Source organism: Macaca thibetana, chromosome 16 (assembly GCF_024542745.1).
Source record: "Macaca thibetana thibetana isolate TM-01 chromosome 16, ASM2454274v1, whole genome shotgun sequence".
Classification (NCBI taxonomy): Eukaryota; Metazoa; Chordata; class Mammalia; order Primates; family Cercopithecidae; genus Macaca; species Macaca thibetana.
Genome location: NC_065593.1, coordinates 44,707,363 through 44,734,133, shown reverse-complemented (window position 1 = coordinate 44,734,133; position 26,771 = coordinate 44,707,363). Strand labels below are relative to the sequence as shown.

The 26,771-nt window shown below is 47.7% G+C and overlaps 3 protein-coding genes across 38 annotated transcripts in view; 1 reads left to right on the top strand and 2 right to left on the bottom strand.

Annotated features, from left to right (window-relative positions):
* Nucleotides 1–26,771, bottom strand: part of MRPL27 (mitochondrial ribosomal protein L27) — a 464,439-nt gene that overhangs the window by 5,277 nt on the left and 432,391 nt on the right. The gene's annotated exons all lie outside the window — the stretch shown is intronic.
* On the top strand, nucleotides 9–8,236 carry EME1 (essential meiotic structure-specific endonuclease 1). The gene is made up of 9 exons (XM_050765078.1): nucleotides 9–66; nucleotides 1,963–2,764; nucleotides 2,847–2,974; nucleotides 5,392–5,478; nucleotides 5,571–5,692; nucleotides 5,898–6,015; nucleotides 6,244–6,359; nucleotides 7,097–7,286; nucleotides 7,548–8,236. Exons 2-9 carry the CDS (start codon nucleotides 1,987–1,989, stop codon nucleotides 7,722–7,724), a joined length of 1,716 nt encoding a protein of 571 aa, XP_050621035.1. The 5' UTR covers nucleotides 9–66; nucleotides 1,963–1,986; the 3' UTR covers nucleotides 7,725–8,236.
* Nucleotides 8,014–24,965, bottom strand: LRRC59 (leucine rich repeat containing 59). Its single transcript, XM_050765093.1, has 7 exons — nucleotides 24,637–24,965; nucleotides 22,341–22,400; nucleotides 20,148–20,306; nucleotides 19,810–19,914; nucleotides 15,467–15,539; nucleotides 12,182–12,355; nucleotides 8,014–10,011 (listed from the first exon to the last, which is right to left on the bottom strand). The coding sequence occupies exons 1-7, from the start codon at nucleotides 24,739–24,741 to the stop codon at nucleotides 9,764–9,766; spliced, it is 924 nt and encodes a 307-aa protein (XP_050621050.1). The 5' UTR covers nucleotides 24,742–24,965; the 3' UTR covers nucleotides 8,014–9,763.

The window sequence follows — 26,771 nt, the reverse complement described above, 5'->3', positions numbered from 1 at the left end:
CCGCTATCAGGAGATCTACTTCCGGGCCCTGCGTGGCAGTTGAAAGAGTGGCGGGAGAAGTTGCAGGTGAGTGTACCCCGCTGCAGGCCAGCGGATTAGGCGGGACTTCCCTCCTGAGCACCTATCTGCAGAGTCTTGGTGGCTAGGGCGTCCAGGAGCCTCTGCAGCGGACCGCCAGCCTGAGAGGCGCAGAGCTTGTCGGACAGGGGCCCGCTTGTCTCACTCCCCTCATTTGCAGATGTCAACGGAGGCCCAGCGAAGGGTCAGAGATGAGGCCCCCTCCCTAGTCATTCAACTTACTTTATTCAGCCAGCTGTGTGCTAGATGCTGTACTAAGCGCGGTGGATGCATTATTTTATTTAATTTTCACCACCTTATAAAATGGGTGCTGTTATCATCCCTGTTTTACTAAGGAAGAAACTGAGGCCTAGGCAGGTTACATGTCTCCTCCTGGGTCATACCTACAGTGTTAGTAAATGTTCCAGGAATGATTAGCTTTGCATATGACCCAGCAGTTTTACTCCTAAGTATATACACGAAAGGGATTTGAAAACATACACCCACAAAAAGTAGTACATCAGTGTTCATAGCAGCATTATTCATAATAGCCAAAAAAATGGAAACAAATGTCCAAGTGATGAATGGATAAACAAAATGTAGCATATCCGTACAATGGAATATTATTAAGTCATGAAAAGTAATTAAGTACTGATACAGGCTACATCACAGATAAACCTTGAAAACATGCTGAGTGAAAAAAGGCACAAAAGGCCACATATTGTATGATTCTATTTATATGAAATATCCAGAATAGGCAAATGCATAGAGACAGATGTATGGTTGCCAGGAGCTGGGGAGAGGGAGGGAATGGATAGTGACTGCTTAATGGCTGCAGGAATTCTTTTTGAGGTGATGAAAATAGTGATGATGGTTGCACAACATTGTGAATATGCTAAAAAACTACTGAATGTACACTTTTAAAAGGATATTGTGCTGTGCAAATTATATCTCTATTTTTATTTTTATTTTTATTTTTCTTTAAAGCAGGGTCTCACTCTGTCACCCAGGCTGGAGTGCAGTGGTACAATCACAGCTCATTGCAGCCTTGACCTCCCAGGCGCAAGCGATCCTCCCACCTCAGCCTCCTCAGTATCTGGGACTACAGGTGTGAGCTACCATACCCAGCTAATGTTTGTATTTTTTTGTAGAGACGAGTTCTCACTATGTTGCCCAGGCTGTTCTTGAACTCCTGGACTCAAGTGATCCTTCTGCTTTGGCCTCCCAAAGTGCTGGGATTATAGGCATGAGCTACCATGCGCAGCCTATGTCTCAATTTTTAAAAAGAACAGTTTTTGACCAGCTGTGGTGGTTCATGCCTGTAATCTCAGCACTTTGGGAGGCCAAGGCGGGCAGATTACTTGAGTTCAGGAGTTCAAGACTAGCCTGGCCAGCATAATGAAAACCCGTCTCTACTAAAAATACAAAAATTAGCCAGGCGTGATGGTGGGCGCCTGTAATCCCAGCTAGGCTGAGGCAGGAGAATCGCTTGAACCTGGGAGTGAGGTTGCAATGAGCCAAGATTGTGCCACTGCACTCCAACCTGAGTGCCAGAGCGAGACTCCATCTCAAAAAAGAATAACTTTTGACATCTCCATTTCAAATGTGAAGATCAACAAGGGGGTGGAGGTGTTAAATCTTGTTACCACCTCCCCCCATTAAAATTTTGTAATGGTAACTCTACTTTGTTTATACCTCAACTTGACCTGGAAAGAATTTGAGGAAGATTCCTTTTAGATTACCAAGAGTTAGAGTTCCAGACTGAATGTGTTGGGACCATGTCATATTTCTCTGTTTCTGTATTCTCTGTATCTTATATTTACGTCATAAAGCCTGGCTATGGAACACAGGTGGTGGACTGAATTGAATGCTCTAGTCTGTGTCGTATGTCTCTTTTCCTTTTAGGGAATTATTTGATAGCACATACTGATGGCTCTAAGGAAGTCATCACCCTCACAAGATTCTGGTGATAGTGACTCTGAGGTGTTGCCAACATTTGCCTTTCTGAAGAAGGAACCATCTTCAACAAAGAGGAGACAGCCTGAGAGGGAGGAGAAGATTGTAGTGGTTGACATCTCAGATTCTGAAGCCTCCTGTCCTCCAACACCAGGGTTACTTTCACCACCTGTGTCAGACACAGCTGAAACTGTCACACAAACGCAGCCAGTCAGGTTGCTAAGCAGTGAAAGTGAAGATGAAGAAGAATTTATTCCTCTGGCTCAAAGGCTTACATGTAAGTTTCTGACCTACAAGCAACCGAGCCCTGAGGACTCTAGCTCCCCAATTAAAAGTGTTTTGGATCATCAAAATAATGAAGGTGTATCATGTGACTGGAAAAAGCAGCCCTTTCCAAAGATCCCTGAAGTTCCTCTCCATGATACCCCAGAGAGGAGTGCAGCAGATAACAAGGACCTGATCTTAGATCCATGCCGTCAGCTTCCAGCCTACCCCTCTACCTGCCCTGGCCAGAGCAGCAGCTTGGTAGTAACCAAAGCAAATTCTGATATCCTCCCACCACAGAAGAAAACCAAGCAGAGTCAGAAGGTCCAGGGAAGAGGCTCACAGGGATGCCGGCAGCAGAGACAAGCAAGGCAGAAGGAAAGCACCCTGAGACGACAGGAAAGAAAGAATGCAGCACGGGTTACCAGGATGAAAGCCCAGAGGCCAGAGGAATGCTTAAAACACGTCATTGTGGTGCTGGATCCAGGTCCTCACATGTATCTTTGTCCTGTGCTGAGTTATCTGCTTTCTGGACCACCCACTGACAGTCCCTTTTCTATCTGTTGCAGTGCTTTTACAGATGGAAGGTGGGGGCCAGCTCCTGGGAGCACTGCAGTCCATGCAGTGCCGCTGTGTGATTGAGGTGCAGGCCGTGCCTTGCAGTGTCACTTGGAGGAGAAGGGCTGGGCCGTCTGAGGTAGGGATTTTCTGGCTGACATTTCCTCCTCCTCCCCTTGCAGTTACAGGATAAATATGTTTTTATTTTAAAGGATACTTAGCAGTCAGGGCCCCAGCAGGAAGAGAGATGGCACATTCAACTCAGGGTAATTGAAGGAAGATTGAATAAAGGGACTGTTTGCCAAGGCATGGGCAGGGTACGAGGAAACTACTAGTGACAGCATGGTACCTCACAGTAATAACAGCACAACTTACGGTTTTTCAACCTCAGAATTATTGACATTTTAGATTGGAGAATTCTTTGTTTTGGGAGCTGTCCTGTGATGTGCAAAATGTTTAGCAGCATTCCTGGCCGCTATCTACTAATGTACCCCTCTCAGTCATGACAATAAAAAATGTCTGCAGACATTGCCAGATGTCATTTGTGGGGAAAAATCACCCCCGGTTGAGAACCATTGGCATAGCTGTTACCATCCCTATGCCTGAAGGGATGAGGGGAAGGAGTGGTTAACAGAATCCAGGAGAGAGACATGGAGAGAGGATCACCTTGAGCGAAGCTATGAGCTGCCATAGAGGGGGACGGCAAACCCTAGGTGACCCCGCTGGGAGGGAGCCAGGGGAAAAATACCGACTTCACTTTCCTCCTTCCCACTAGTCCTCTCCTCGGGTTCCCCGCTGGTGACACCCAGCTGGGAGCCAGAAGACGTGGGCCCTGTGTTTTTTGTAGAGATCGTAGTGTGGAGCTTGTATATTTGGTAGAGACGCGGTTTTGCCATGTTACCCAGGCTGGTCTTGAACTCCTGAGCTCAAGCAATCTGCCTGCCTTGGCCTCTCAAAATGCTGTGATTACAAGTGTGAGCCACCTTGTCTGGCACTAAGATTCTTTATCTCACCAGAAGCATCTTGTATGAAAAAAGAAAAAAAAAAAGTATTTTTTCCTCTCTTTGATTTCTTTTTTGGATCTGATAACTTTCTCAGTAACACAGGACAGTTCCCCACACGTTTTACTCTGGGGGTATTAGTAAGCCTTTATATTCATAGAGCAGCTTACCCTCTCAAGGCACTCCCACATTCTCTCTTGTGTTTCTGTCAGTCATCCTATAGGGTAGGACTTCTCCCCACATCACAGGTGGGGAAACTGGGGCCCAGAAAAGTTAAAAGCCTTATTGAGGATCACAACGGGAATGAGAACCCAGAGCTCCCCCGACCTATAGGTCTTGCTTTGCTTATAGGGACCCAATCAGAAAACTTTCTATAAAAGTCCTGCTCCCCAATTACTCCATAATACTGTACTGCTGGAGGATTGTTGGCCTTGAGGCATTCTTGACTTTGATTATGCCCTACCTGTGACAAACAGGAGGTGCTCTCATAGACTGAAGTTTCCCTTGTGATTCTTGTCTTTGTCACAAAAGAACTTACATGTTTGTAAGGGCCACTCAGCTCACAGCATCTGCCTTCAAAGCCAGAGTCATTTACTTGTACTAAATCCTTTGGAAGAGTTTCCCTTTCCTCCATTCCCCTATTCAAAATGTACAGAACAAATTGGCCCCAGCCCCTTTCAACTTGCTATGTTCCTTTCTCCTTTTTTTTTTTTTTTTTTTTTTTTTTTTTTTGAGACAGAGTTTCACCTTGCTGCCCAGGCTAGGGTGTAATGGCGTGGTCTCGGCTCACTGCAACCTCCACCATCTGGGTTCAAGTGATTCTCCTGCCTCAGCCTCCCGAGTACCTGAGATTACAGGCATGCACCACCACGCCTAGCTAAATTTTTTGTATTTTTAGTAGAGACAGGGTTTCACCATGTTGGCCAAGCTGGTCTCAAACTCCTGACCTCAGGTGATCCGCCCACCTAGCCCTCCCAAAGTGCTGGGATTACAGGTGTGAACCACTGTGCCTGGCCTGCTGTGTTTTGTCTTTTTTTTTTTTTTTTAAGACGGAGTCTAGCTCTGTTGCCAGGTTGGAGTGCAATAGTGTGATCTCGGCTCACTGCAACCTCCGCCTCCCAGTTTCAAACAATTCTCCTGCCTCAGCCTCCCGAATAGCTGGGATTATAGGCATGTGCCACCACACCCAGCTAATCTTTGTATTTTTAGTAGAGATGGGATTTCACCGTGTTGGTCAGGCTGGTCTCGAACTCCTGACCTCATGATCCGCCCACCTCGGCCTCCCAAAGTGCTGGGATTACAGGCGTGAGCCACCACGCCCGGCTGCTATGTTCTATTCTTATTCACTGTCTCTGAGATGCAGGGCACCAAGACTGAACAATTGAGGGCTGGGAGGGATAGCAACACTGTTTCTTGCCACAGTGACTTCATTCCAGAGGGATAATGCATAAGGGGTGGGAGTTAGTTCATTCACCCAGAAGACCTGGGCCACTCTCACAGGTGCTCATTACCTGCTGACCTCCTTCCCTGGGCTGTGTTCCGGGTACTTTGGCAGGACGGAGAGGACTGGGTAGAGGAGCCAACAGTCCTGGTGCTGCTCCGGGCAGAGACATTTGTGTCCATGATCTACAATGGAAAGCAGGTGGGCCAAGCCAGAGGGTAGGAGGACATGGAACAGAGGGCTGACTCTTACTAGGAAGCAAGTATTAATGCAGTTTCTGCCCCTTCATGCAGGGAAGCCTGGACAGCACTATGAAAGGGAAGGAAACGTTTCAGGGCTTTGTAACTGACATCACAGCAAGGACAGCAGGGAAAGCTCTGTCACTGGTGATTGTGGATCAGGAGAAATGCTTCAGGTTTGGATTTGCCCTGGTGATTTCATGTTAAAAGGGGCAGCTCTTGGGCCAAGAGGGGTGAGTTTATTCTTCGCAGATGTAGGTCACTCTGCAAGGTAGTCTGTCTCTAACAAGCCCGGGGGGATGCTCTGGTCCAGTCTTCTTCCGCATCTTCTGCCTGACTTCAGCCTGGAGCTCTGTCCTTTGATTTCCTCCCCTGCACCAGCACTCGGAATCCTCCAAGCAGAGGGAAACAGGGAACAAATAAACAGACCAAGGAGAAGCAACAGAAACAACCAGAGGCCAGCATAGGGTCCATGGTATCCAGGGTAGACGCTGAAGAGGTAAGAACGTCCTGTTGCCTGAATCGGGCTGGGTACTCACTGGTCACCTGAGACTTCCTATTGATAAAGAATAAAATGCCTGCTGCATACTGCTTTCTCTCTTGGCACTGAGAAAGAGAGAAGGTGCCAAACAGGGAGCCAAGGGGCTGTGGTGTGGCTTTAGTGGACAGTGACTTGCAGCTAGTCTCTCTCTACCCCTCCCGTCCATCGTTACTTTTGGGTTTCTAGGCATTGGTGGATCTGCAGCTACACACAGAAGCCCAGGCTCAAATTGTGCAGAGCTGGAAAGAACTGGCTGACTTCACATGTGCATTCACAAAGGCTGTGGCTGAGACGCCCTTCAAGTGAGTAACCCCAGCAAGTCCAGCCTCCACGCTGGGCCTTGTCCTTTACCATGGCTCTTGCAGTCAAAGCAAGTGTCCCTTTCCCCTCATCTCTGCAGTCAGCCCATTGTCTCTCAAGCTGGAGGCAGAAGGAGCTGACCTCATGCTGGGGATTCTTGGGAAGAGTCCTCAAGCCTAGCCCCTTTTCAAATATTCTGCTTTCGCTTATGTGTAAGTATGTGTTCTACAGGCTGACATCATAGGCCAGGTTACCATAGGCCAAGTTACCAGGATTCATTACAGGTCAGATCACAATGTAATAAGCACTCGGAAAGGAAATTTTTAGCCTTAGTTCAAGGAGTGTTCATTGTCAGAATTTAAAATAAGTAAATGACCTCAGAGACAATCCAGTCCAAGTCCCTTATTTTATACTTGAGGGGATGGAGGCCTGAAGAGATTGACTTGTCTAAGGTCCTAGCAGTGAGAAGAACCAGAAATAGACTCCAGATTTCCAAATATTGAAGAATCTGGTACCTTTTCTTCTACCAAAATGGACTAGACGTAGTTTTTAAATTAATTAGCAACTGGCACTATACCTGGGAACAAAGTGAGCAAATTGTCAAAGGCACAAGAAGGCCAGATGTAACATGGTGCCCACCTCTTCCAACGTCAGTGGGTGGGTTTTTCAGTTGCCACTTGAGAGAACAGGTGTAAGAGAGTAATGAGCAACTTGCAGCTCTCCAACTATGCTGTTGCAGGAAACTCCGAGATGAAACTACCTTCTCCTTCTGTGTGGAGAGTGACTGGGCTGGAGGGGTGAAGGTGGACCGTGCTGGCAGGGGTCTCGCACTGGTCTGGAGGAGACAGATTCAGCAGCTGAACCGAGTCAGCCTGGAAACGGCCAGTGCAGTTGTGGATGCCTATCCCTCCCCACAGCTCCTGGTACAGGTATGCCACTCCAGGGCTCAGGGGTCACTGCCCATTGCCTGCGCATTCAGTGAGCCTCCGGATTTCCATGGACAACTGTTGAGGGCCCACAAAGGCCTCACAGGTCAGCATTGCAGGTCTGCTAAGATCAGAGTTGCTAATGCTGACCCAGGGAGGGAGGACAGGTTCTCATGCCCCAAGCCAAGCATAGAACCCTCTATGCTCATGGAGAAGGGATCACTGTGGATGGTACCATATTAAGAGGTCATGTACCACTTCCAGGCTTATCGGCAGTGTTTTTCGGAGCAAGAACGCCAGAATTTGCTCGCAGACATACAGGTGCGCCGTGGGGAAGGTGTGACATCCACTTCTCGCCGCGTTGGACCAGAGCTATCGAGGCGTATCTACCTTCAGATGACCACTTTACAGCCACATCTCTCTTTAGATAGTGCTGACTGATTCTAGCCCTCAGGGATGGGATGAAAAGCTGGAAACTTCCACCTTCCCAACCTCAGAGCCTGACTGCAATGAAGAGACTGGCAGCACCTCCTGAAATACAAGCCTAGGTGAGGCCCAGTCTTTCCTGGGTCTTGTTATTTGTGAAGGTCTGCCTGTCAGCTGGGGCAGAGACTGAAATACTGCCACCTACCTTTGGCATTTAATGTTCCTCTCCTGGCAAAAATTCACTGTCACAAACCACCCCCACTCCTACCCAGCCAACCCTCAAAACACAAAGGAACAAAGACAGTCCACTCAGACACGTATTTAATAACTGTAGAAATCCAAAAGAATTAGCATCAAATCTTGGAAGTCGTGAATGAAGCTGTGGGTTGGCTTGACTGGGCTCAGCCACTGAGCTGCCTCAACCGGCCAAGGAACGGGATTATGATGACTATGCAGACTTCTATATTGTCTTCATCTCATTGTATGTATTATGTATTTAGTTTCAATAAAGCATTTGTACCAATGGCTCTGGAGCTTGGAGGAAGACTAGAGGAATGTGTAGTGAGTCTGAGTAAGGTGTAGACCTACGCAGCAGAGCTATGGGGGAGAAGATTAACAAAGTCCTTTCTTCCAATATCAGGACAGTCATGAGTGGCAGTCCCATGCAAAAGGTCATTAGGGCTAAAAGGCCCTCTGTCTCTGAATTATGACAGATTCTTGCTCCCTCCGGGGGGAGCCAAGGAGCTTGCAACTGGGAGTCTGCAGTGAATGAGCACCATGACACAGTCATTTCTGATCCCTCTATCCAGCTGTTGTGAAAAGATGAAGCAAAGGAGGCAAGAAAATGCTTACTCTAGCAGACAAGAGAATGGACAGCGCGATCCTTGTTTGTGCTAGTCATTGGGTGATGCACCACTTTTCAGCTCCATGATGCTACTTGTTTCCCTTCATTTCCTGTTTCCATTTATTCCCTTCAGTTATGGTCTAGAATCAAACAATTCTAAACCTCAGTGTCTTATGAAGCTGACACTTCAAAACCTGCAAAAGCAGGTTGCCTTTGAGGTATTTAGTCACACCAAATACAACTAGAGCTGTCATAGACAGTGTAGGTTTGCAGAGATCCACCTCCTTGCTTACTGGCAATTAGGGAATTAATGCTCTAAAATTGAGGCAAGGAGCCTGGACTGTTGCCATTTTATGGAAGCCATATAAGTTGGGCAGGACTCCACAGGAGCTGCCATGACCTGATGATAGCAAGAGATTTCTATCTCTGAGTCATGAAATCTGTCTACCATGAAAGATTCTATGCTTCGCCTGAGGAATCAATTCTGGTGTGAGTTCTAGTCTCTCAGGACATTATAAAGGAGGGAAAATGATGTAAAGGGAAAAAAGAATACCAGAGTGGGAATCCAGTTTTGCCTCAAACTAGCTGGGAGACTAGGCAAGTCATGGAAGCCCTGTTTCTCTGTCTGCAAGTGTTATATTGGACTGGATGGTCATGAAGTCCCTTTCATAGCCACAGATTTTGTGTGGCTGCTAAAATGCTTATATCTCTGAGGTCCTGAAGAAAACAGGAATACCCCTACCCCCTAATTTAGACTGGATTTACTGAGTGTGGTGTTTTAAGTCCCCAAAAACTTCCTCCTGATCTGCCCTGATTCCCCAGGGAGGCATGAAAGAAAGGGTTTGTGGCATACAAAAGTATAAATGTAGTGACAGCTGACCATTTAGTAGAAACGAGCCTTGCCTTTACATAGCTTTGTATAACAACTAGAAAAGGCTATGTTTTCTCTCTCCCCACCCCCAAGCCTACTCCTTTAGGCATGCAGGTAACTGCTCCCCCCGCCGCCACCTCCCATTTCTCCTCATTCCACCAGGGAACCCTGACTAAGGAACGAAGAAGTCCTACAAAGAGGAGGTCTCATGTACCCAATCTGCAGCCATTTGATGATGGCAGGTAGGTCTGATGCTAAAAAGAGGTTGTGTCCAGCAGAACCCAATTCCATAGGAATCCAAACTCCAAGGCTGGGAGGCAGCAGGTGCTGGGGACAAGCTCACTGCTGAGAGTCGGTCTGGAGGACCCACTGGAGGATCTCATGGCGGCGTAGACCCTGGACTGCATTGTCATAGATGGTGTTCACGCTGGTGCAGAGGGGCTGCTGCTGTAGCTCTGTCACCCGACAAGCAACCAGCCCTCCCGCCACACCAAATAGCAGCAGCAGCAGCAGCAGCTTCAGCACAGCCCAGGAACGAGTGTGCTTCCGGGGTGGTGGCTTGCGGGGACGGGAGCCGGACTTAGATTCTGGAGGAACAGTAACAGTAGACAAAACAAGTTCAGTCAGAGGAGACCCACTCTATACCAATCTCTGCTAGTCTCCTCCGTACAGATCTAACTACATCCCTTCCTCAAGCAAAAACTCTCCAGGACTTGAAGACAAAAAATGTCTCCAGAGACCGAAACAGAAACACCTTTTCCCTTGGATCTTGAGGGGGTGGATTTGAAACTGGGACTCATTCTGTGTGTCTCGTGTAGCTCACAGCCCTCAGGGTCCTAAGTTCTCCTTGGTAACATGGTGATCCACACCTCTTGGGATCGCAGAGGGAGGGGCTTATCAGAAGGCACCCAGCGCTGACAGAGTACTGTCCACTTGGGGAAGCAGGGTCAGGATTTATCATTATTGTCATTATGATATAATGTATATATAAAAGAAAGCCCAAAAGGTAATACACCATATTGTAAGCAGTGATGATTGCTAGGAATCGGGGAGTACAGGTGGTTGCCATTTTCTGATATATGTATCTAGATAGATAGATATCTTTTCTCAATTCTTTGCAATGAACATATATTACATTTTTAATTAGAAAAAATTGGTTTTGAGATTTTTAGACAAAATTTTAAAAAACTTGACTGAGCATCCACAATGCCAGGAACTGCATGACCCTGCTTCCTCATTTAATCCTTATTACTACCCTGTATGATCTTCGTTTTCAACAAGGAAATTAAAAACCAGTGAGATCAGGAGGGTGGAGGCCTGTGGTCCTGTGCTGTTCAAGACAAGGGTGAGTAGGGGTAGGGCCACAGGCCTCCACTCTCTGTACAGAGCTCCTTCCCTCACCTGCCTCTCCCTCAGGGGTCCCTTTTCACCCAGAAGGTATCTGATCCTCTGCAGCATATGGAGCCACATCACTAACGAAATTCAACCAGACATATTCAGGTAAAACACAAAGATGTGTTTTCTATACAATATGCCTCCCTGAATGCAGGGAAAATGACACCTCTCGTGTTCAAGCAGAGAGGGGTCTCACTGTCGCCCAGGCTGGTCTTGAATGATCCTCCTGCTTCAGCCTCCCAAGTAGCTGGGACCACAGGTGTGTGCCACTACACTTGGCTAATTTTTAAATTTATGTAGAGACAGAGTCTCTCTGTGTTGCCCAGGCTGGTCTCAAACTCCTGGGCTCAAGTGATCTCACCTTAGCCTCCCAAAGCACTGGGATTAAAGGCCTGAGCCACAGAACCTGACTGTAAGGCACTTTTAAGAGTAAACTTGCTGGGCACAGTGGTTCACACCTGTAATCCCAGCACTTGGGGAGGCCGCCTGAGGTTGGGAGTTTGAGACCAGCCTGACCAACATGGAGAAACCCCATCGCTACTAAGAATACAAAATTAGCCAGGTGTGGTGGTGCACGCCTGTAATCCCAGCTACTTGGGAGGCTGAGGCAGGAGAATCTCTTGAACCTGGGAGGCGGAGGTTGCAGTGAGCCGAGATCATGCCATTGCACTCCAGCCTGGGCAACAAGAGTGAAACTCTTGTCTCGAAAAAAAAAAAAGTAAACTTGACCGTGTGTGATTTTTGCATTTCTTTTTTTTTTTTTTTTTTGAGACGGAGTCTCGCTCTGTCGCCCAGGCTGGAGTGCAGTGGCCGGATCTCAGCTCACTGCAAGCTCCGCCTCCCGGGTTCACGCCATTCTCCTGCCTCAGTCTCCCGAGTAGCTGGGACTACAGGCGCCCGCCACCTCGCCCGGCTAGTTTTTTGTATTTTTTAGTAGAGATGGGGTTTCACCGTGTTAGCCAGGATGGTCTCGATCTCCTGACCTCGTGATCCGCCCGTCTCGGCCTCCCAAAGTGCTGGGATTACAGGCTTGAGCCACCGCGCCCGGCTGCATTTCTTAATGATTTTAGAACCTCACCTCTAAAAAAAGGTGAGACTCTGTTCCGGGAATGCTCCAAGACATATCTGATCAAAACACCCGCACAGAAGTATGTGGGCACTGGAGAAACAAGCAAGCTGGGCACTAGCTCCCTAGGAGAGCCCCCCATTCCCTGGCACCAAACCTCTCATCCACTCCCAAGCTTTAGAGAGTAATGTATCTGACTAAGGTGTGCAGGCCTGCTCACCCAGTCATCTATGCCTAGAAACATGAGTGTCTCCACTGTACCCCTGCTGGAACCTCACAACAGGCAGAAAACTTACTCGGGGCCTGATTTGCTTCCTTCTTAGGTTTCTTCTCCTGCTCCCGCTTGGCTGCTTTAAGGGCATCATACTCCTTTCTCCGGCGCTCCTTCTCTTCCGCCTTCTCCCGCTTCCGCAGTTCCCGCTCCTGAGCTTCCTTAGCTCGCTGCTTGGCCTCACGCTTCTTCTCCGCCTCTACAACAAAATATACCAAAATTTCACCTTTCTCTCTCAAACACTCCAGCAGTTTGCTTTCCCAAGTGATTAAAAGTACAGATTCTGCCACCTTTACCCTGGTGCCATGGTTCACATAAGAAATATTCAAAGGAAACAGTCATCTTTCTGCTCCTGGAAGTAGCCCTCCCCAAAAGCAGCTGCTCTCAGGGTTTGCTGAATGGATTCTGATTACGAGGTTCCTCTCCTCAAGCAGCAGAGAAATTAGGGTAAAATAACAAGGAGGACCTAAGCAAAGTGTGAGGGATAAGTGGTGCTCCTGCTCCTCTAGAATTAGGTACTAACACAGAAGGCATAGCAACTGATAGCCTTCTAGCACTCAGCCATGCAGAGAAAAAGCCATGGCAGTTTTCTATGGGACTCCCATCTTCCCAAGCTTCAGAAATGAATGTGGCATGGGGGGACAAGTGAGAACAAAAAATGAGCACTCAAGTTTGGGGTTAGAAACAATGAGGCCAGGAACAGTAGCTCATGCCTATAACCCTAGCACTTTGGGAGGTGAAGCTGGGAGTATCACTTGAGGCCAGGAGTTCGAGACCAGCCTGAGCAACATAGCAAGACTGTCTCTACAAAAGAAAAAAGGATTAGCTGGGTGTGCTGGCGCAAGCCTGTAGTCCCAGCTACCTGGGAGGCTGAGGTGGGAGGATTGATTGAGCTCAGGAGATAGAGGTTGCAGTGAACCGTGATCATGCCACTGTACTCCAGCCTGGGTGACACAGTGAGACCATGCCTCAAAGAAAATAAAAAAAGTAACAATGGCAATGTTGTTCTTAAAAAGTGAACCTACCTTCTTACCATTGCACTGACTGCTTTCTGTTTTTTTTTTTTTTTTTTTTTGAGACGGAGTCTCGCTCTGTCGCCCAGGCTGGAGTGCAGTGGCGCAATCTCGGCTCACTGCAAGCTCCGCCTCCCGGGTTCACGCCATTCTCCTGCCTCAGCCTCCCGAGTAGCTGGGACTACAGGCGCCCACAACCGCGCCCGGCTAATTTTTTGTATTTTTAGTAGAGACGGGGTTTCACCGTGGTCTCGATCTCCTGACCTTGTGATCCGCCCGCCTCGGCCTCCCAAAGTGCTGGGATTACAGGCGTGAGCCACCGCGCCCGGCTGTTTTTGTTTTTTTTTAAAGGCTAGTCAAGTGAAGAAGTGGGAGTGGAGAAGGAAGAAAGAAATCTCTAACTGGTTGTGATCAGTTAGTTGTAAACACCACTGCACTAGGACCAGCCTGCACTTGACTAGTCTTAAAAAACAAATAAGCCTAATAGTTTGTCAGAGTAGCCTCTAGACTTGAACTCATGAATCTGAGAACTGAACACAGGAACACACTCAGATTTACTCAACAGTTCAAGCATGTTTACACACTTCCAAATTACAACCTCCAAATTATTGGGTTCTAAAAATGCATTTCCAAATTAGTTATTTGGAAGGCTGAAATACATTTTTCCAAAGCCAGAATGCCACAAATGATGGTTAAATGTCCTTTTAGGGCTTAAAAGCCCATGTTAGCCATAATGTAGCTGAATAGTACTACTGTAAATACTGTAGCTTTCCACTGCTTCTCCATGTAGAAACAAGCTCCAAGTTCCAGCTGGGCACCAGAATGCCAAGAACACACTCCACCCAGCCTCTAGGGAACACGGGCCACTGAGAGGTGAAGGCAGCAGGGCTCAGAGTAAACATGGGCCTGCCTTGCCACAGTGGCCATGCGTAATAAGGGATGGCTGTAACTTGGCATGGTGCTCTCAGGGACTGCCTGTAATCACTACTGTACATATCCTTTCTTGAACCACAGGAGTCCTCCAGCGAGGGGCTCAGAAATCAGCCAGCCAGTCACCTACTATGTGCCAGGGGTTATTCTAAGTGCTTGAGATGCAGCAATGAAGAAAACAGGCCACGTTCCAGTGCCTATATCATTTACTTTCTAAAGGAGACAATAAACAGGTGAACATAAAGAGGACAGTCATCTGTGCCCTAAAGAAACTAGCAGAGGGGCACCTGTAGTCCCAGCTACTCAGGAGGCTGAGGCAGGAGAATGGCTTGAAGCCAGGAGGCAGAGGTTGCAGTGAGCCGAGATCGTGCCACCGCACTCCAGCCTGGGCAACAGAGTGAGACTCCATCTCAAAAAATAATTAAAAAAAAAAAGAGAAGAAACTAGCACAGGGTATGACAAAGTGAAGGTAGAATGGCTACTCTAGTCTGGTGGTTCTAAAAGGGTTACAGTTAACCTAAGGCAACCTTTGAGCAGAGATGTGGGATTATGAAGCCAGCACATAGAGACTAAGGGAAAAGGAAACCCAGCAAAGCCCCTGAGTGAGACTGCAGTTGGTGTATTCAAGCTCAAATTAATGGCACAGTCTCATTTGTGTGTGCAACAAGGCCGGTGGAGAGCAGGCAAGCAAGCTTGAGCCAAGGTGGGTTTTGCTGGCCTTCCTTGTCAATGAGTTTGGATTTCATTCTAAGTTCAGTGGGATGCCATCAGAGGGTTTTAAGCGAGCAGCAGCATAATTATTTATGTTTTAAAAAGATCTCCCGGACTCTTGTGAAGAGACTGAGTTTAAGGAGATGGCAGCATCATGGAGATATGCTGGAAGGCATTGTGGTGGTCCCAGAATGGTGGCTGGTTACAGAGATGGCACCGAAGCTGGAGAAACAGTCCCACACAGGACTTGCTGACAGACTGGATGTGGGAATTACAGAAAAAAAGGAGTCATTAACATCTTTCCTATTTCAGGCTTGAATAACTACAGGGAAAGTGATTTCCTATTATAGGGAACACTAGGAGGGACTGAAGGGCCATCAGGAATCTCTTTTAGCCACACTTCATATGAGTGCCTATTAACCCTCCAAGCAGAGATGAAATATAAGCAGTTGACTGCCTCTAGAGCTCAGCAGAGAAGCCAGGACTGAAGAGAGATTCATCAGATGAAGATGATACCATCCACCACAATACTGTCCCCCCACCACCCAATTACTGCTCTTCATGACTATTCTACTGGATCCCAGCTCCTGAAGCATGAGAATCCACTGGCTGGGATGAGGACCTGAAAGACAACTACAAGAGGGACAGCCACCTACCACGTTCTACTTCCAGCCGCCGCTGCCTCTCCCGCTCCTGATCCGCCTGCACGGCCTTCATGTGCTGTAACACCTGCAAAGGGAAAGGAGGAAAAGTAGTGCTCTTCACAGTCACGTTTGCTCAGGGAAGTCTCAAAACAGACTGTTTTCAGGCTCCCAGATTATCATGATAGCAATGTAGAACTAAAAGAGTTAGGCTGAATGTGGTGGCTCACACCTGTAACTCCAACACTTTGGGAAGCCGAGGTGGAAGGATTGCTTGAGCCCAGGAGTTCAAGACAAGCCTCGGCAACATAATGAGACCCTGTCTCTACAGAAAAATGTAAAAAATTTGCCAGGCGCAGTGGCACATGCCTGTAGTCTCAGCTACTTAGGAGGCCGAGGAGAGAGGATCACTTGAACCCAAAAGGTCAAGGCTGCAGTGAGCTGTGGTCACGCCATGGCACTCCAGCCTGGGTGAAGAGTGAGACCCTATCTCAAAACAATCACCACCACCACCACCAAACTAATGGAGTTAATTGTATCTTTGTATCCTAAAATTACTGTGCCAACCTTAGTTGGAGAAGAGTGATATGAGCCCAGGTCATTAAAACTGCCAGAAAAAAGTGAAAGACAATGCCAACTTGAATCTGTAAAAAGTTCTGCCATTTACACTCACTCTCACATGCATGATTCCATATGACCCTCAACAACAACTTGGGGGCAGCATTTCCTCCAACACGCCTTCCTGACTGCCCCTGCTTTGGCTACCTTAAGTCCCACTCCATCTACTCCTGTGGAATTCAACACAGGACACTGTAACCACTTGCTACCTATCTGGCTTGGTCATAAGATGGCAGATTCCTTAATGGCAGGAACCGCTGTATGGTCTGTAGGTATCCCACAGGGCATGCTTAGCACAGAGTTTAGCTAATCGCAGGCATTCAATACATACTTGAGGAATGGCTGATTCCCATTTCAAAAGGAAGAAAACCAAGACTCAAAGGATGATTTGTCCACTGCTAATGGCCAGAAAGCAGCACAGCTAAGACCTGAGCACAGTCCCCTGCATTCCTAGGACAGAGCTTGTCCCACACACTTTCACCACATGCACAGGAAAGCTCCGAGAGAAGCCTACACACAGCACACTTGTACTCGGCACTCTGAGCTCCCCAGATCCCTATCAACTCGCTCATGGATGACCTCTAACCACACAATCGCAATGATTCTCGCTATGGTGTGTGGGGTAGGTAAAGACCTTTTCTGTTTGTATTTTTTTTAAGCTGGTATTCTTCGGCTGTAGGGGACAGAGTGTAAGCTTGGAGCCCAACGCAATCCTGACTACCCCTTATTGTATAACCTTGGCAAGTGACTTAACCTTTCTGAGCCAATTTTCTGATCTAGAAAACAGAGATAAGATACACCTCTATGGAGTGTTGTGAAGAATAAATAATATAACTTGTATTGGCTGCCTTGTATAATCTCTGACATTATATGTGCTCAATATATGTTGACATTATATGTTGCTTATTATTTTTACCACGTAAGAAAAAAAGAAGAAAACCCAAACTACTAGCAAAAGGGTCTTGTTTTACTACTGCACTTAACAATTACATTTGAATATGCATGCCTATGAGACAGACATGTATATTCATATTTAATTCTTATTTCTAGAAAACTCCAGACAGGCATACCTCCAGACAAGCACACACCCATCATAAGAAGTATTCAGGAGCAGACCAGCAAAAGGATCTCCTTTCAAGAGCCTGGTTTGGGCCAGGCACGGTAGCTCACGCCTGTAATCCCAGCACTTTGGGAGGCCAAGGTGGGCAGATCGCTGGAGCTCAGGAGTTCAAGACCAGCCTGACCGATATGGTGAAACTCCATCTCTACTAAAAAATACAAAAATTAGCTGGGCATAGTGGTGTGCGCCTGTAATCCCAGCTACTCAGGAGGCTGAGGCAGGAGAATCTCTTGAACCTAGGAGGTGGAGGTTGCAGTGAGCCGAGATTGTGCCACTGCACTCCAGCCTGGGCGATAGAGCGAGACTCTGTCTCAAAAAAAAAAAAAGAAAAAAAAAAAAAAAAGAAAAGAAAGAAAAGAAATCAGGTCTGGACCCAGAGTTAGGGCTCAGGGCACTCAGGCAGTGGAGAAGTCATGGGTCCCGTTGCCATGATGCAGGGAGTGTGGAAAGTGAGAGTCCAGGGTGTTGGCTGAGGAAGAGGAGTGAGGGGAGTGGATCACCTGAGATCAGGAGTTCAAGACCAGTCTGACCAACATGGTGAAACCCTATCTCTACTAAAAATGCAAAAATTAGCTGAGGTGGTATCCCAGCTACTCAGAAAGGTGAGGTGGGAGAACTGCTTGAACCTGGGAGGTGTAGGTTGCAGTGAACTGAAAGCGTGCCACTGCCCTCTAGCTTGGGTGACAGAGCAAGACCCCATCTCAAAAAAAAGAAATTAATTATCTGAAAACACAGGCAATGCAGAAATGGGACAGATTCTCATAGTCTGGAGTCTGTGAACTCCTGGAGGGTAAATTTTTGTCTAGCTACCCTAGTTCACAGCATACAGTAAGCACTTGATGAATACACCGAACAAATCATTTTTAGAAGTTGCTTTAATATGTACCAAGCTGATTAAGACTAACCCATATACCCACCAGGGTTTAGGTCTTACCTGGACAGAGCTAGTAAGACCTAAACTAATTCCTGCAGACAGGCGACCTGATTCTGACTAGCCCAGGCCATTTCCCTACAAAGCCTAAAGGTGTGCTGCAGCTCCAGGACAGCTGTGCCAGAGACCATGGCTTTAGTTACCACATCCACTACGTTGCCTGGAGCTTTGGCTGAAAGACATATGCAAATACAAAAGGCCTTTGTACTCAATAAAAACTATTTTTGTATGTCAAAAACTGTAGAATATCATCAATTTCCTATGGTTCCACATATCATCTACTGAATGGATGGATGGATGGATGAATGAAAGGTATGTATATGCTAAGGGTTTCTTGTGTCAGAGAAATGAAAGTAATGCTGACTCCTCAGGGCTCTGAGGATTGTGAGATGGTGCATGGAAAGCATCCAGGACAAGGAAAGAGTAATCAATGGTAGCTACTGTCAGTTTTCAGAACAGACATCACTCCTACAGCACCCAGTTTTCAAAAGAGGATTTCACTGATCATTTACACTGTTCTCATCTAAGGGAAAACTCTTGTCTTAGCTACTTGGTTGTGTTAACTTTGTACTTGATTTATTATAATAAGTGATGATACAGATGATGAGATTATATAAGAAGCCCTGAGCTAATGATAAGAAGTATCTTACTCTCTTACTCTCTACTTGAGACAACAGAGACTCATCCTTCACCCATGAAATCTAGTAATTAAAGTTAGGTCTTTTTTGTTCAACATGCACCTTAAACATAGCCAAGTCAGTCATTTGGTGCTCAGCTGAAGCAGCAGCAATCTGTTCCAAAGCTGGAGGGAAAAAGTGACTATAGTTGGAGTTATTAAGATAGGTATAATGCTGTTCTTAATAGGCAGGGTACGACACCTTCCAGGCTACTGACCACAGACAATGGTTGTCTTGCATGCTGCTTTCAGTTCCTCACTCCTATGTCAGATGACTCAACTGTAATCAAATACCAGGTCTGCCCAGGACGTGTCTGCTTACAGCTATAAACTTACAGCTGTAACATCTTTATCATCACTTTTATTATCAACATTCCTACGACTGTGCCTCAGAAAGGCCATGGCCCCTAACCCCCTGGTACTGTTAAAACAACTGTCCACACAGTGTCATGCTGCATCATGCAAGCTCCTGGCTTCTTAAGAGAGGAAGTACTGCAGTAGAGAAGTCTTGTTCTGCGACTTGTGAAGTAAATGCAGGCCGGGCACGGTGGCTCACACCTGTAATCCCAGCACTTTGGAAGGCCAAAGTGGGCGGATCATTTGAGGTCAGGAGTTCGAGACCAGCCTGGCCAACATGGCGAAACCCCATGTCTACTAAAAAATACAAAAATTAACTGGGCATGGTAGCAGGTGTCTGTAATCTCAGCTACTCGGGAGGCTGAGGCAGGAGAATCGCTTGAACCTGGGAGGCGGAGTCTGCAGTGAGCTGAGATTGTGCCACTGCACTTCAACCTGGGCAACAGAGCAACTCCGTCTCAAAACAAATAAAAAACAAAAAAATAAAGTAAATGCAGAAACAAAGGTCTCTGCTTGACAGGCTCATAGTGGACATATTTCACTGGGACCTGAATGCTTAACTCCACACAAAGCTCCAGGTGCCCTAGGAAGGAAAAACAGGAGGAGGAGAAATCCCAGGGGAGTATATAAGGCGCCACCGGGAGCTTGCTGCTTACCTTGTTTGCACACTGCTTACACTGCTTCTCATCCAAGCAGTCACCTGCCACCTTGGCCAGGACAGGATCCAGGGGGTTATCCTTCAGGTCCAACCACTTCAGGTTCTAAAGAGATGGGCAATGGGCAAAGAGGCTTGTTAAGCCCAAGTTCACATACATAGACCTTCAGGGTGGAATAAAACGAGCAGGAAGAATGCCCCTCTGTGTTCCACCTGTAGGAAGCGCCATCTGAGGCAGGACAAGGGGGTATTTCTGTCCGTCTTTCTCAGGGCTGTGCTCCAGAGTCCCTGAGTTCTCTGCCACACCTGGCCATGAAATTCTGGTTCATGAATTGTTACCTTGAGCTGAGCAAAGCTGACAGGCAAGGTGACCAGCCTGTTGTTGAGGAGATCCAGGTGCTGGAGGTTGACCAGACGGCCGAAGTCTGCTGGCAGCTGCTGCAGCTTGTTCTTACTCAGGTCTAGCTTCACCAGGTGTGTGAGGCCACAGAAATCCGACTAGGATCCAAAGAGAGAAACTAAGCTAGGCTTGTCCAACACACAAGCCACGACAGCTTTAAATGTGGCCCAACACAAATTTGTAACCTTTCTTAAAACATTACGAGGTTTTTTTTTCTTCTTTATTCAGCTCATCAGTGTATTTTATGTGTAGCCCAAGATAACTCTTCTTCTTCCAATGTGGCCCAGGGAAGCCACAAGACTGGACACTCCTCATCTAAGCCTTGGGCTCACACACTTTGGTGTAACAGTCTGGAAGCCCTCAAGTCAGAGGTACGCCCTGCAAATATCCTGGTTCTACTGTTAGCAGCCGTTCTTCCTCAAATGAAAATGCAGAGAACACCTGCCATTCCTGGTGATAATTACCAAGATGTGTATGGAAAAGGGCTTAGCACAAAGTAGGCACAAAACACTATTTCTTCATCCTCAGTTCTTGCTCCAGCCCACCCTCCACACTGCTCCTGGAGTGGTGTGGGACCCATTCTGTCCTTCCACAGCACCCTATGCTCACCATTGATAGGATCTGTCAAAACAGTGTGCTCATGCATTTTAAAAAGATCAGGCACTCCTGGAGTCCTCAGTCTGATTCTTGTTATTTGCAGCGCCTAGCACAGTACTTAACACAGATGCTCAACGGACATTCTGTGAATAACTAACTGAACAGGCTGGGGCCCAGCTTACCCAAGTCCTGGCTCTTTCTCAACACAGGTCAAAACATCCCCCTGACATTAAACCTTTGCTAAGCACTCATCTGAAAGCGATGGTACAACTTCAGCTAATGAGGCACTATTCGTGTTCTCTAGGGACTTGGAAATGCCAGTGGATCTGCAGTGCAGAGTGAAATGGAAGTTGTCAGTACAGACAACAGAACAAGCTCAGATTCAAAAGTGCACTTGGCTGAATGACCATCTGGCAAAGTGTACAATAGAAGTGTGGCTGCAAGGAATTGCTACCCTGCTTTTATTTTTATTTTTTTAGAGGTGGGGTCTTGCTATGTTGTCCAGGCTGGTCTCAAACTCCTGGGCTAAGTGATTCTCTTACCTCAGCCTCCTGAGTTACCAGGATTATAGGCATGAACCACAGCTCCCAACATATTCTTCTTTTATTCAACACAAAATACTTTCTGGAAGAAGTGGGATCTCAGATGCTTTTTGAATGTTAGAAACAGTTTTTGATGAGCTGTGGGAAGGTACCATGGACAATGAGCAAGGCCTAGGAGTATACTGAGAGGTGAGTGGACTAATGATCCAATGAGGACATTGCAAACTTCTGAACTTGATCCCTGAGCCACAGCCAGGGTCAAACAGGAAGTTACTCTGGAGTACAGCAAGGAGTGGCACGGCTAGAGTGATGGGTGGAAGAGGCAACAATAGCCCACTTAGGCCTGACCGTGCAGGAGCACTGCTACGTCAGAGAGGCTGAGGGGCTGAATGAATCCACTGTCTACACAAGTGGAGCAGAAAGAGAACTAGCAGATGTTGTGCAAGAAAAATCAAAAGGATTTGATTATAGACTGAATGTGCTGACCAAATTGAGCAAATCTCAAGTAATTCAAGTCCTTTGGGAGAATAATGATAAGGTAGTCCCATAAAATCACATTCTTTCTTGCTCCCCACCAAAAGATGCACAAGGAAGCTGTTCACAGCTTTCTCCCTGGAATGCAGAGCAACTTACAAAATGGTCTCCGCATCCTCTATGCAGTAGGGAGGTAAACTATTTTTCAGAGGAATAAAATAATGTAGAAAAAAGATGGGCCCAGTAAGTTACTTAGCATCCTATTGAGTCTAGTTTTCTGTGGCCTTACTTTATCACTGTTCTGAAGAATAAGGCCTCCATCTCAATTCCTTTCCCACTGAGACTAACCACCCCACTCCACTATGCCTCCCCTACACACTCAGATTTAGCTATAGCCTGCCTGTAGGCCTATCCTGAAATTATGCCTTATGACACCCTCCCGCCCCCCATCCACCCCCGAAACAGGAAGGAGATGCATCCGAGGCACCAGAAGGAGTCATGGCTGCATACCAGTCTTACCGGTAGAGTAGTCAGTTTATTACAAGACAGATCCAGGATGGTGGCCTTTGGAAGAGCAGCCTAGGTAAAAGAGGATGAGAAAAACCTGTCAGACCAACACCTGGAACAATTCAGTGACATCTGTTAATGAAGCATTTTCCAGAGAAAGTTCCCATGATTAGGAAAGGCCTTTTTAAAATGGCAGTAAAGAGTAACATTCCTGGGAATAAGAGGAAAAATGAGCCAGTCAACCACGATCTAAGGAAGAATGCAAACAGAAGGGACGTGGCTGTACAACATCCAAGAAGGGAAACCTTAGGCGAGGCACAGGGACTCACATCTGTAGTCTCATAGTCTCAGCTACTCAGAAAGCTGAGAGAGGAGGATCGCTTGAGCCCAGGAGTTTGAGGCCGGCTGGGCAACACAGTGAGACCCCATCTCCAAAAAAAAAAAAAAAAAAAAAAAAAAAGGAAGGAAGGAAGGAAAGCAAAATTTAGATTCTTAGACATTATTCCTAGCACTTTAAAAATAAATATTACCCAGTGTCCCTCTTATTAGGTTTTGGGGCAGGGACAGTGTCTAATAAAGCTTTGCAATTTCCATACTCCCCAGTTCAGGCCCTTCCTCAGAACAAGTACTCAATATTCATACATGTTCCCTGAATCATGACTGATCGAGTAAGTAGCAGAGTGAATGACAGAGTGAAAAAACAAGGCCCTGCCCGACACATTGGCTCACGCCTGTAATCCCAGCACTTTGGGAAGCCGAGGTGGGCAAATTACCTGAGGTCAGGAATTCAAAACCAGCCTGACCAACACGGAGAAATCCCGTCTCTACTAAAAAAAGAAAATTAGCCAGGCATGGTGGCACATGCCTGTAATCCCAGCTACTCGGGAGGCTGAGGCAGGAGAATCGCTTGAACCCAGGAGGCGGAGGTTTCAGTGAGCCGAGATCGCGCCATTGCACTCCAGCCTGGGCAACAAGAGCGAAACTCCGTCTGAAAAAAAAAAAAAAAAAAAAAAAAAGGGCCCTCACATCCCACTCTATTTTCCCATGGTGTCCAGGCGGGACAAGCTCAGCAAAACTTTCTCTCTAAGGTTAATGCTGGGCTGTTCAGATGCCTGGAGTACATGGTTTCAGAGAGCAGTCCTAGGGCAGGTTGAAATAAGGCTGGCCATCTATCTTCCTGGGGTAGAAAAGAAGGCAAATATTCAGTTAAGGATCCTCTGGCAAACTGCACTTTCTGTCACAAAGTCGTAAAGTGACGTTTGACCACCTAAAACAGTTTTAAATACTACAGTGGGAAAAACCACAATACCAGCTACGAGTATCAGTATTTGCACCTTCCAAGCATTTTCCATTACAATGGTATTTAACCTCGCATTAAGCTTATGAAATGGAAACTATTATCACCATTGTATAAATGAGGAGACCTAAGCATAAAGGCTAACTAGCTTGCCAAGGGCACTCAGCTATTAAGCAATGGAGCTGGGAGGGGCTGGAAACCCGGTTCTAAGCATCGCCATACCCGTCCACTGTGGAAGAAAGACTGGGCCCAGGGCCCAAGACAAATGTAATTTATCAACGTAAGAAAGCAAAGTGCGGGTCACCCAAAGTGAGTCCAGTAGGGCGTTGGCGGGGGTGGGAGGGGGAACGGAGTGAGAAAAGCAGGGATGTGGGAACTAGTTCCACGTTGACAAAACTAGATGCCTAATCTTCCTGGAGCCCTAAGCCTCAGTTTACAGGAGAAAGGTTGGGGGAGAGAGGGGCGAAGGAGACTCCCGCCAGTTTCAGCGGAATTGGGATGAGACTTTACCAGCCAAGCTGGGGGGAGACTTTAGTTTCTTCGAGGTAGGCTGCCTCAGGGCTCGGGCAGCCAGCTGGAATTGCCAGCTTCCTAGAAGAGCCAGGTTCTGGGCCACACCCAGGTCTACCAGGAGGCCTACTCCCCCGGAACGAGTCACTCATTCATTCTCGAATACATCCAGTAACTGCTCCGTGGGCTCCTACTCTGGGTCGGGCATGGAGCTGGGCGCTGTGAAAGTCCCCCAAAGGTGGCAGATTCGTTTCTTGGCCTGTAAAAAGTCTAGGGCCAGAGAAGCAGATCTTCCCTACGCTCTGGAACTGCGCCAAAGTGACACGTGTACATCCCGGGAAGAACCTTGGGCTGGACGCGGCCTCTCAGAGGACTTAGTCCCACCACCCCGCTTTTTTTTTTTTAAAGAAAAGGAAACTGATGCTTCGGAAAGTAGGTGGCCCACACAGGCGCCAGCGCCAGGCGAAGGTGGGCGCCTGGGTCTCGCGGGACGATACTGACCAGCTCCTTCACCGGGACTTCATTCAAGTCGCTGAGGCTCAGGTCCAGTTCGTTGCCGTCCAGCTTGTCGCGGAGGTTCCCGCCCTTGCTACCGGCCTTGGTCATGGTAACGCCGGCTGAGCGGGCCCCGGCTCGGGGGTTCCGACTGGCGGGTGAAAGGAGCTGAAATGCCGCTTGTCAGTTCAGCGGCCCCCCACCCAAACAACGACGCCTGAGCCCTCCGTCGCCGCCGGTGCGAGACCGCCTCCGCCGTGCCTAGCTCCCACCGGTGCCGCGACGACGACCACTTCCGTGTCCACGTCACCTTCCGCGACCACTGAGATGGGCTGGGCCAGAGCGGCCCGAGCGTGTGCGGGCACGCCCCCTGGTGCCCAGAGTGATACACTGCACGTCGCAGCCGTCGGAGGGGTGGGGTTGGAGGCTGCGAGCCCGGTTCACCGGTGGCCCTCGGGCATTATTGCTGGCAGTGCCAAGAGGCAAAAGGGCACGGACTGGACGCCAGAAGATTGGGTTGACATCCAATACTGACCTCATCTGATCACCCCAATCCCCCTGATTAGGAGCAGAAGCTGGGTGTCCTCTAGAACTGCTCCCTGTCCTCTACTTAACCCCCGAATAACCATCATCGGGAAAACTCGACTTCCTGAATTTCTCCTCTCCTCCCCACTCACTGCCTCAGTGCTTGTCTCTGTCCTTCCATCCACTTTCACCCCGCTCCCCGCTGATCTTTCTAAAAATCTGACCAAGTCTCTCCCCTGCCTAAAACCCTTCAAACTTGCAGCTATCTCTAGGATACGGACCACTTTCCTTTCGAGGCTGGGTCCTGCCTGCTTCTGCACCTTCCAAACACGCTCCGGTCCCTGCCTGGCCTAGATGCTGTGTAGATTTCCGGGAGGTGGCTCCCACATCTGGCCCTCCCCTGCGATGGCCCTGCCTCCCCCCACTCACCTCTGTCTAGCTAATTCCTTAGTCTTTCAGGAAATCTCCCCTGAACACCGTGAATGCCAGACTGAGTTAGCCTCCCTCACCCACTTACGGCCCCGTGTGCTACTTTATCATCAAGAGATGGTAGAGCTTGATGGCCAAGTGGGACCTCTGGCACTAATACCCATCCACTGCGTATTCATCCTGGCTCTGCCATTTGTTACTTATAAAACCGCAGGCAATCACCAGGCTTCAGTCTTATCTATGAATCAATCTATGAGACATGTACCTAACAGAGGTTGGGGAGAACTGAAGGGGTAAAACACACCAAGAGCTTACAGCAGTCACTGGCAGTTAGTAAGTACCCAGTAAATATTAGCTACAATTCATGATCCATCTTGTACTATACTTATCTTTATGTGTCTGTCCTTCATTCTGGACTGTGAGGACAGGGATTTTTGTCTTAATCATCTTCGTATGCCCAGAGTCAGCCTGTCTGATGTAGGATAGCTGCTAAATCAGATGTCTGTGGAATAAATGAATAGATAGATGAATGAACGAAGGAATGAATGAACTACTTTACCCACTCCAAACCTCAGTTTACTCATTTTGAAATGGGGATATTAAAGCTTATCTCAGAGGGGCCGAGCAGGGTAGCTCACACCTGTAATCCCAATACTTGGGAGGTCAAGGTGAGAGGATTATTTGAGGCTAGGAGTTCAAAACCAGTCTGAGCAACACAGCAAGACTCTGTCTCTACAAAAAATAAAAAAGCTTGTCTCAGAGGGGAACCAGGAAGACCAAATAAAGTAAGCACAATTGTTATGGGGAGGGTCCTTGTTCTTAGAACTCCCAAGATGGTGGCAGGCCGCTTCCAAGATGGTGGCAAGCCTCTTGTTCTCTGACCTGGGGTTCTTGGCCTCACACATTCCAAGGAATGGAATCTTAGGCTATGCAGTGAATGTTATAGCTCTATTCAGCTCAATTAGGACAAACCCAGGCACTTAGCCATGCAGAAACAATGGCAAGCCTTAGCCTGATCGGGAGCAGCAATGGGTGCCTAGCTGGATCAGGAGCACAGCGGACACCCTGCCAGATCCAGAGGTGTGGAAGTCAGTGGTGGGTCTGTGACAGCAGCAAACAGCAGTGGTGGACCGTAAGCAAAAGCTCAGCTCAAGCCATAACACGGACCAGAAGAGTGTGCAGTTGCA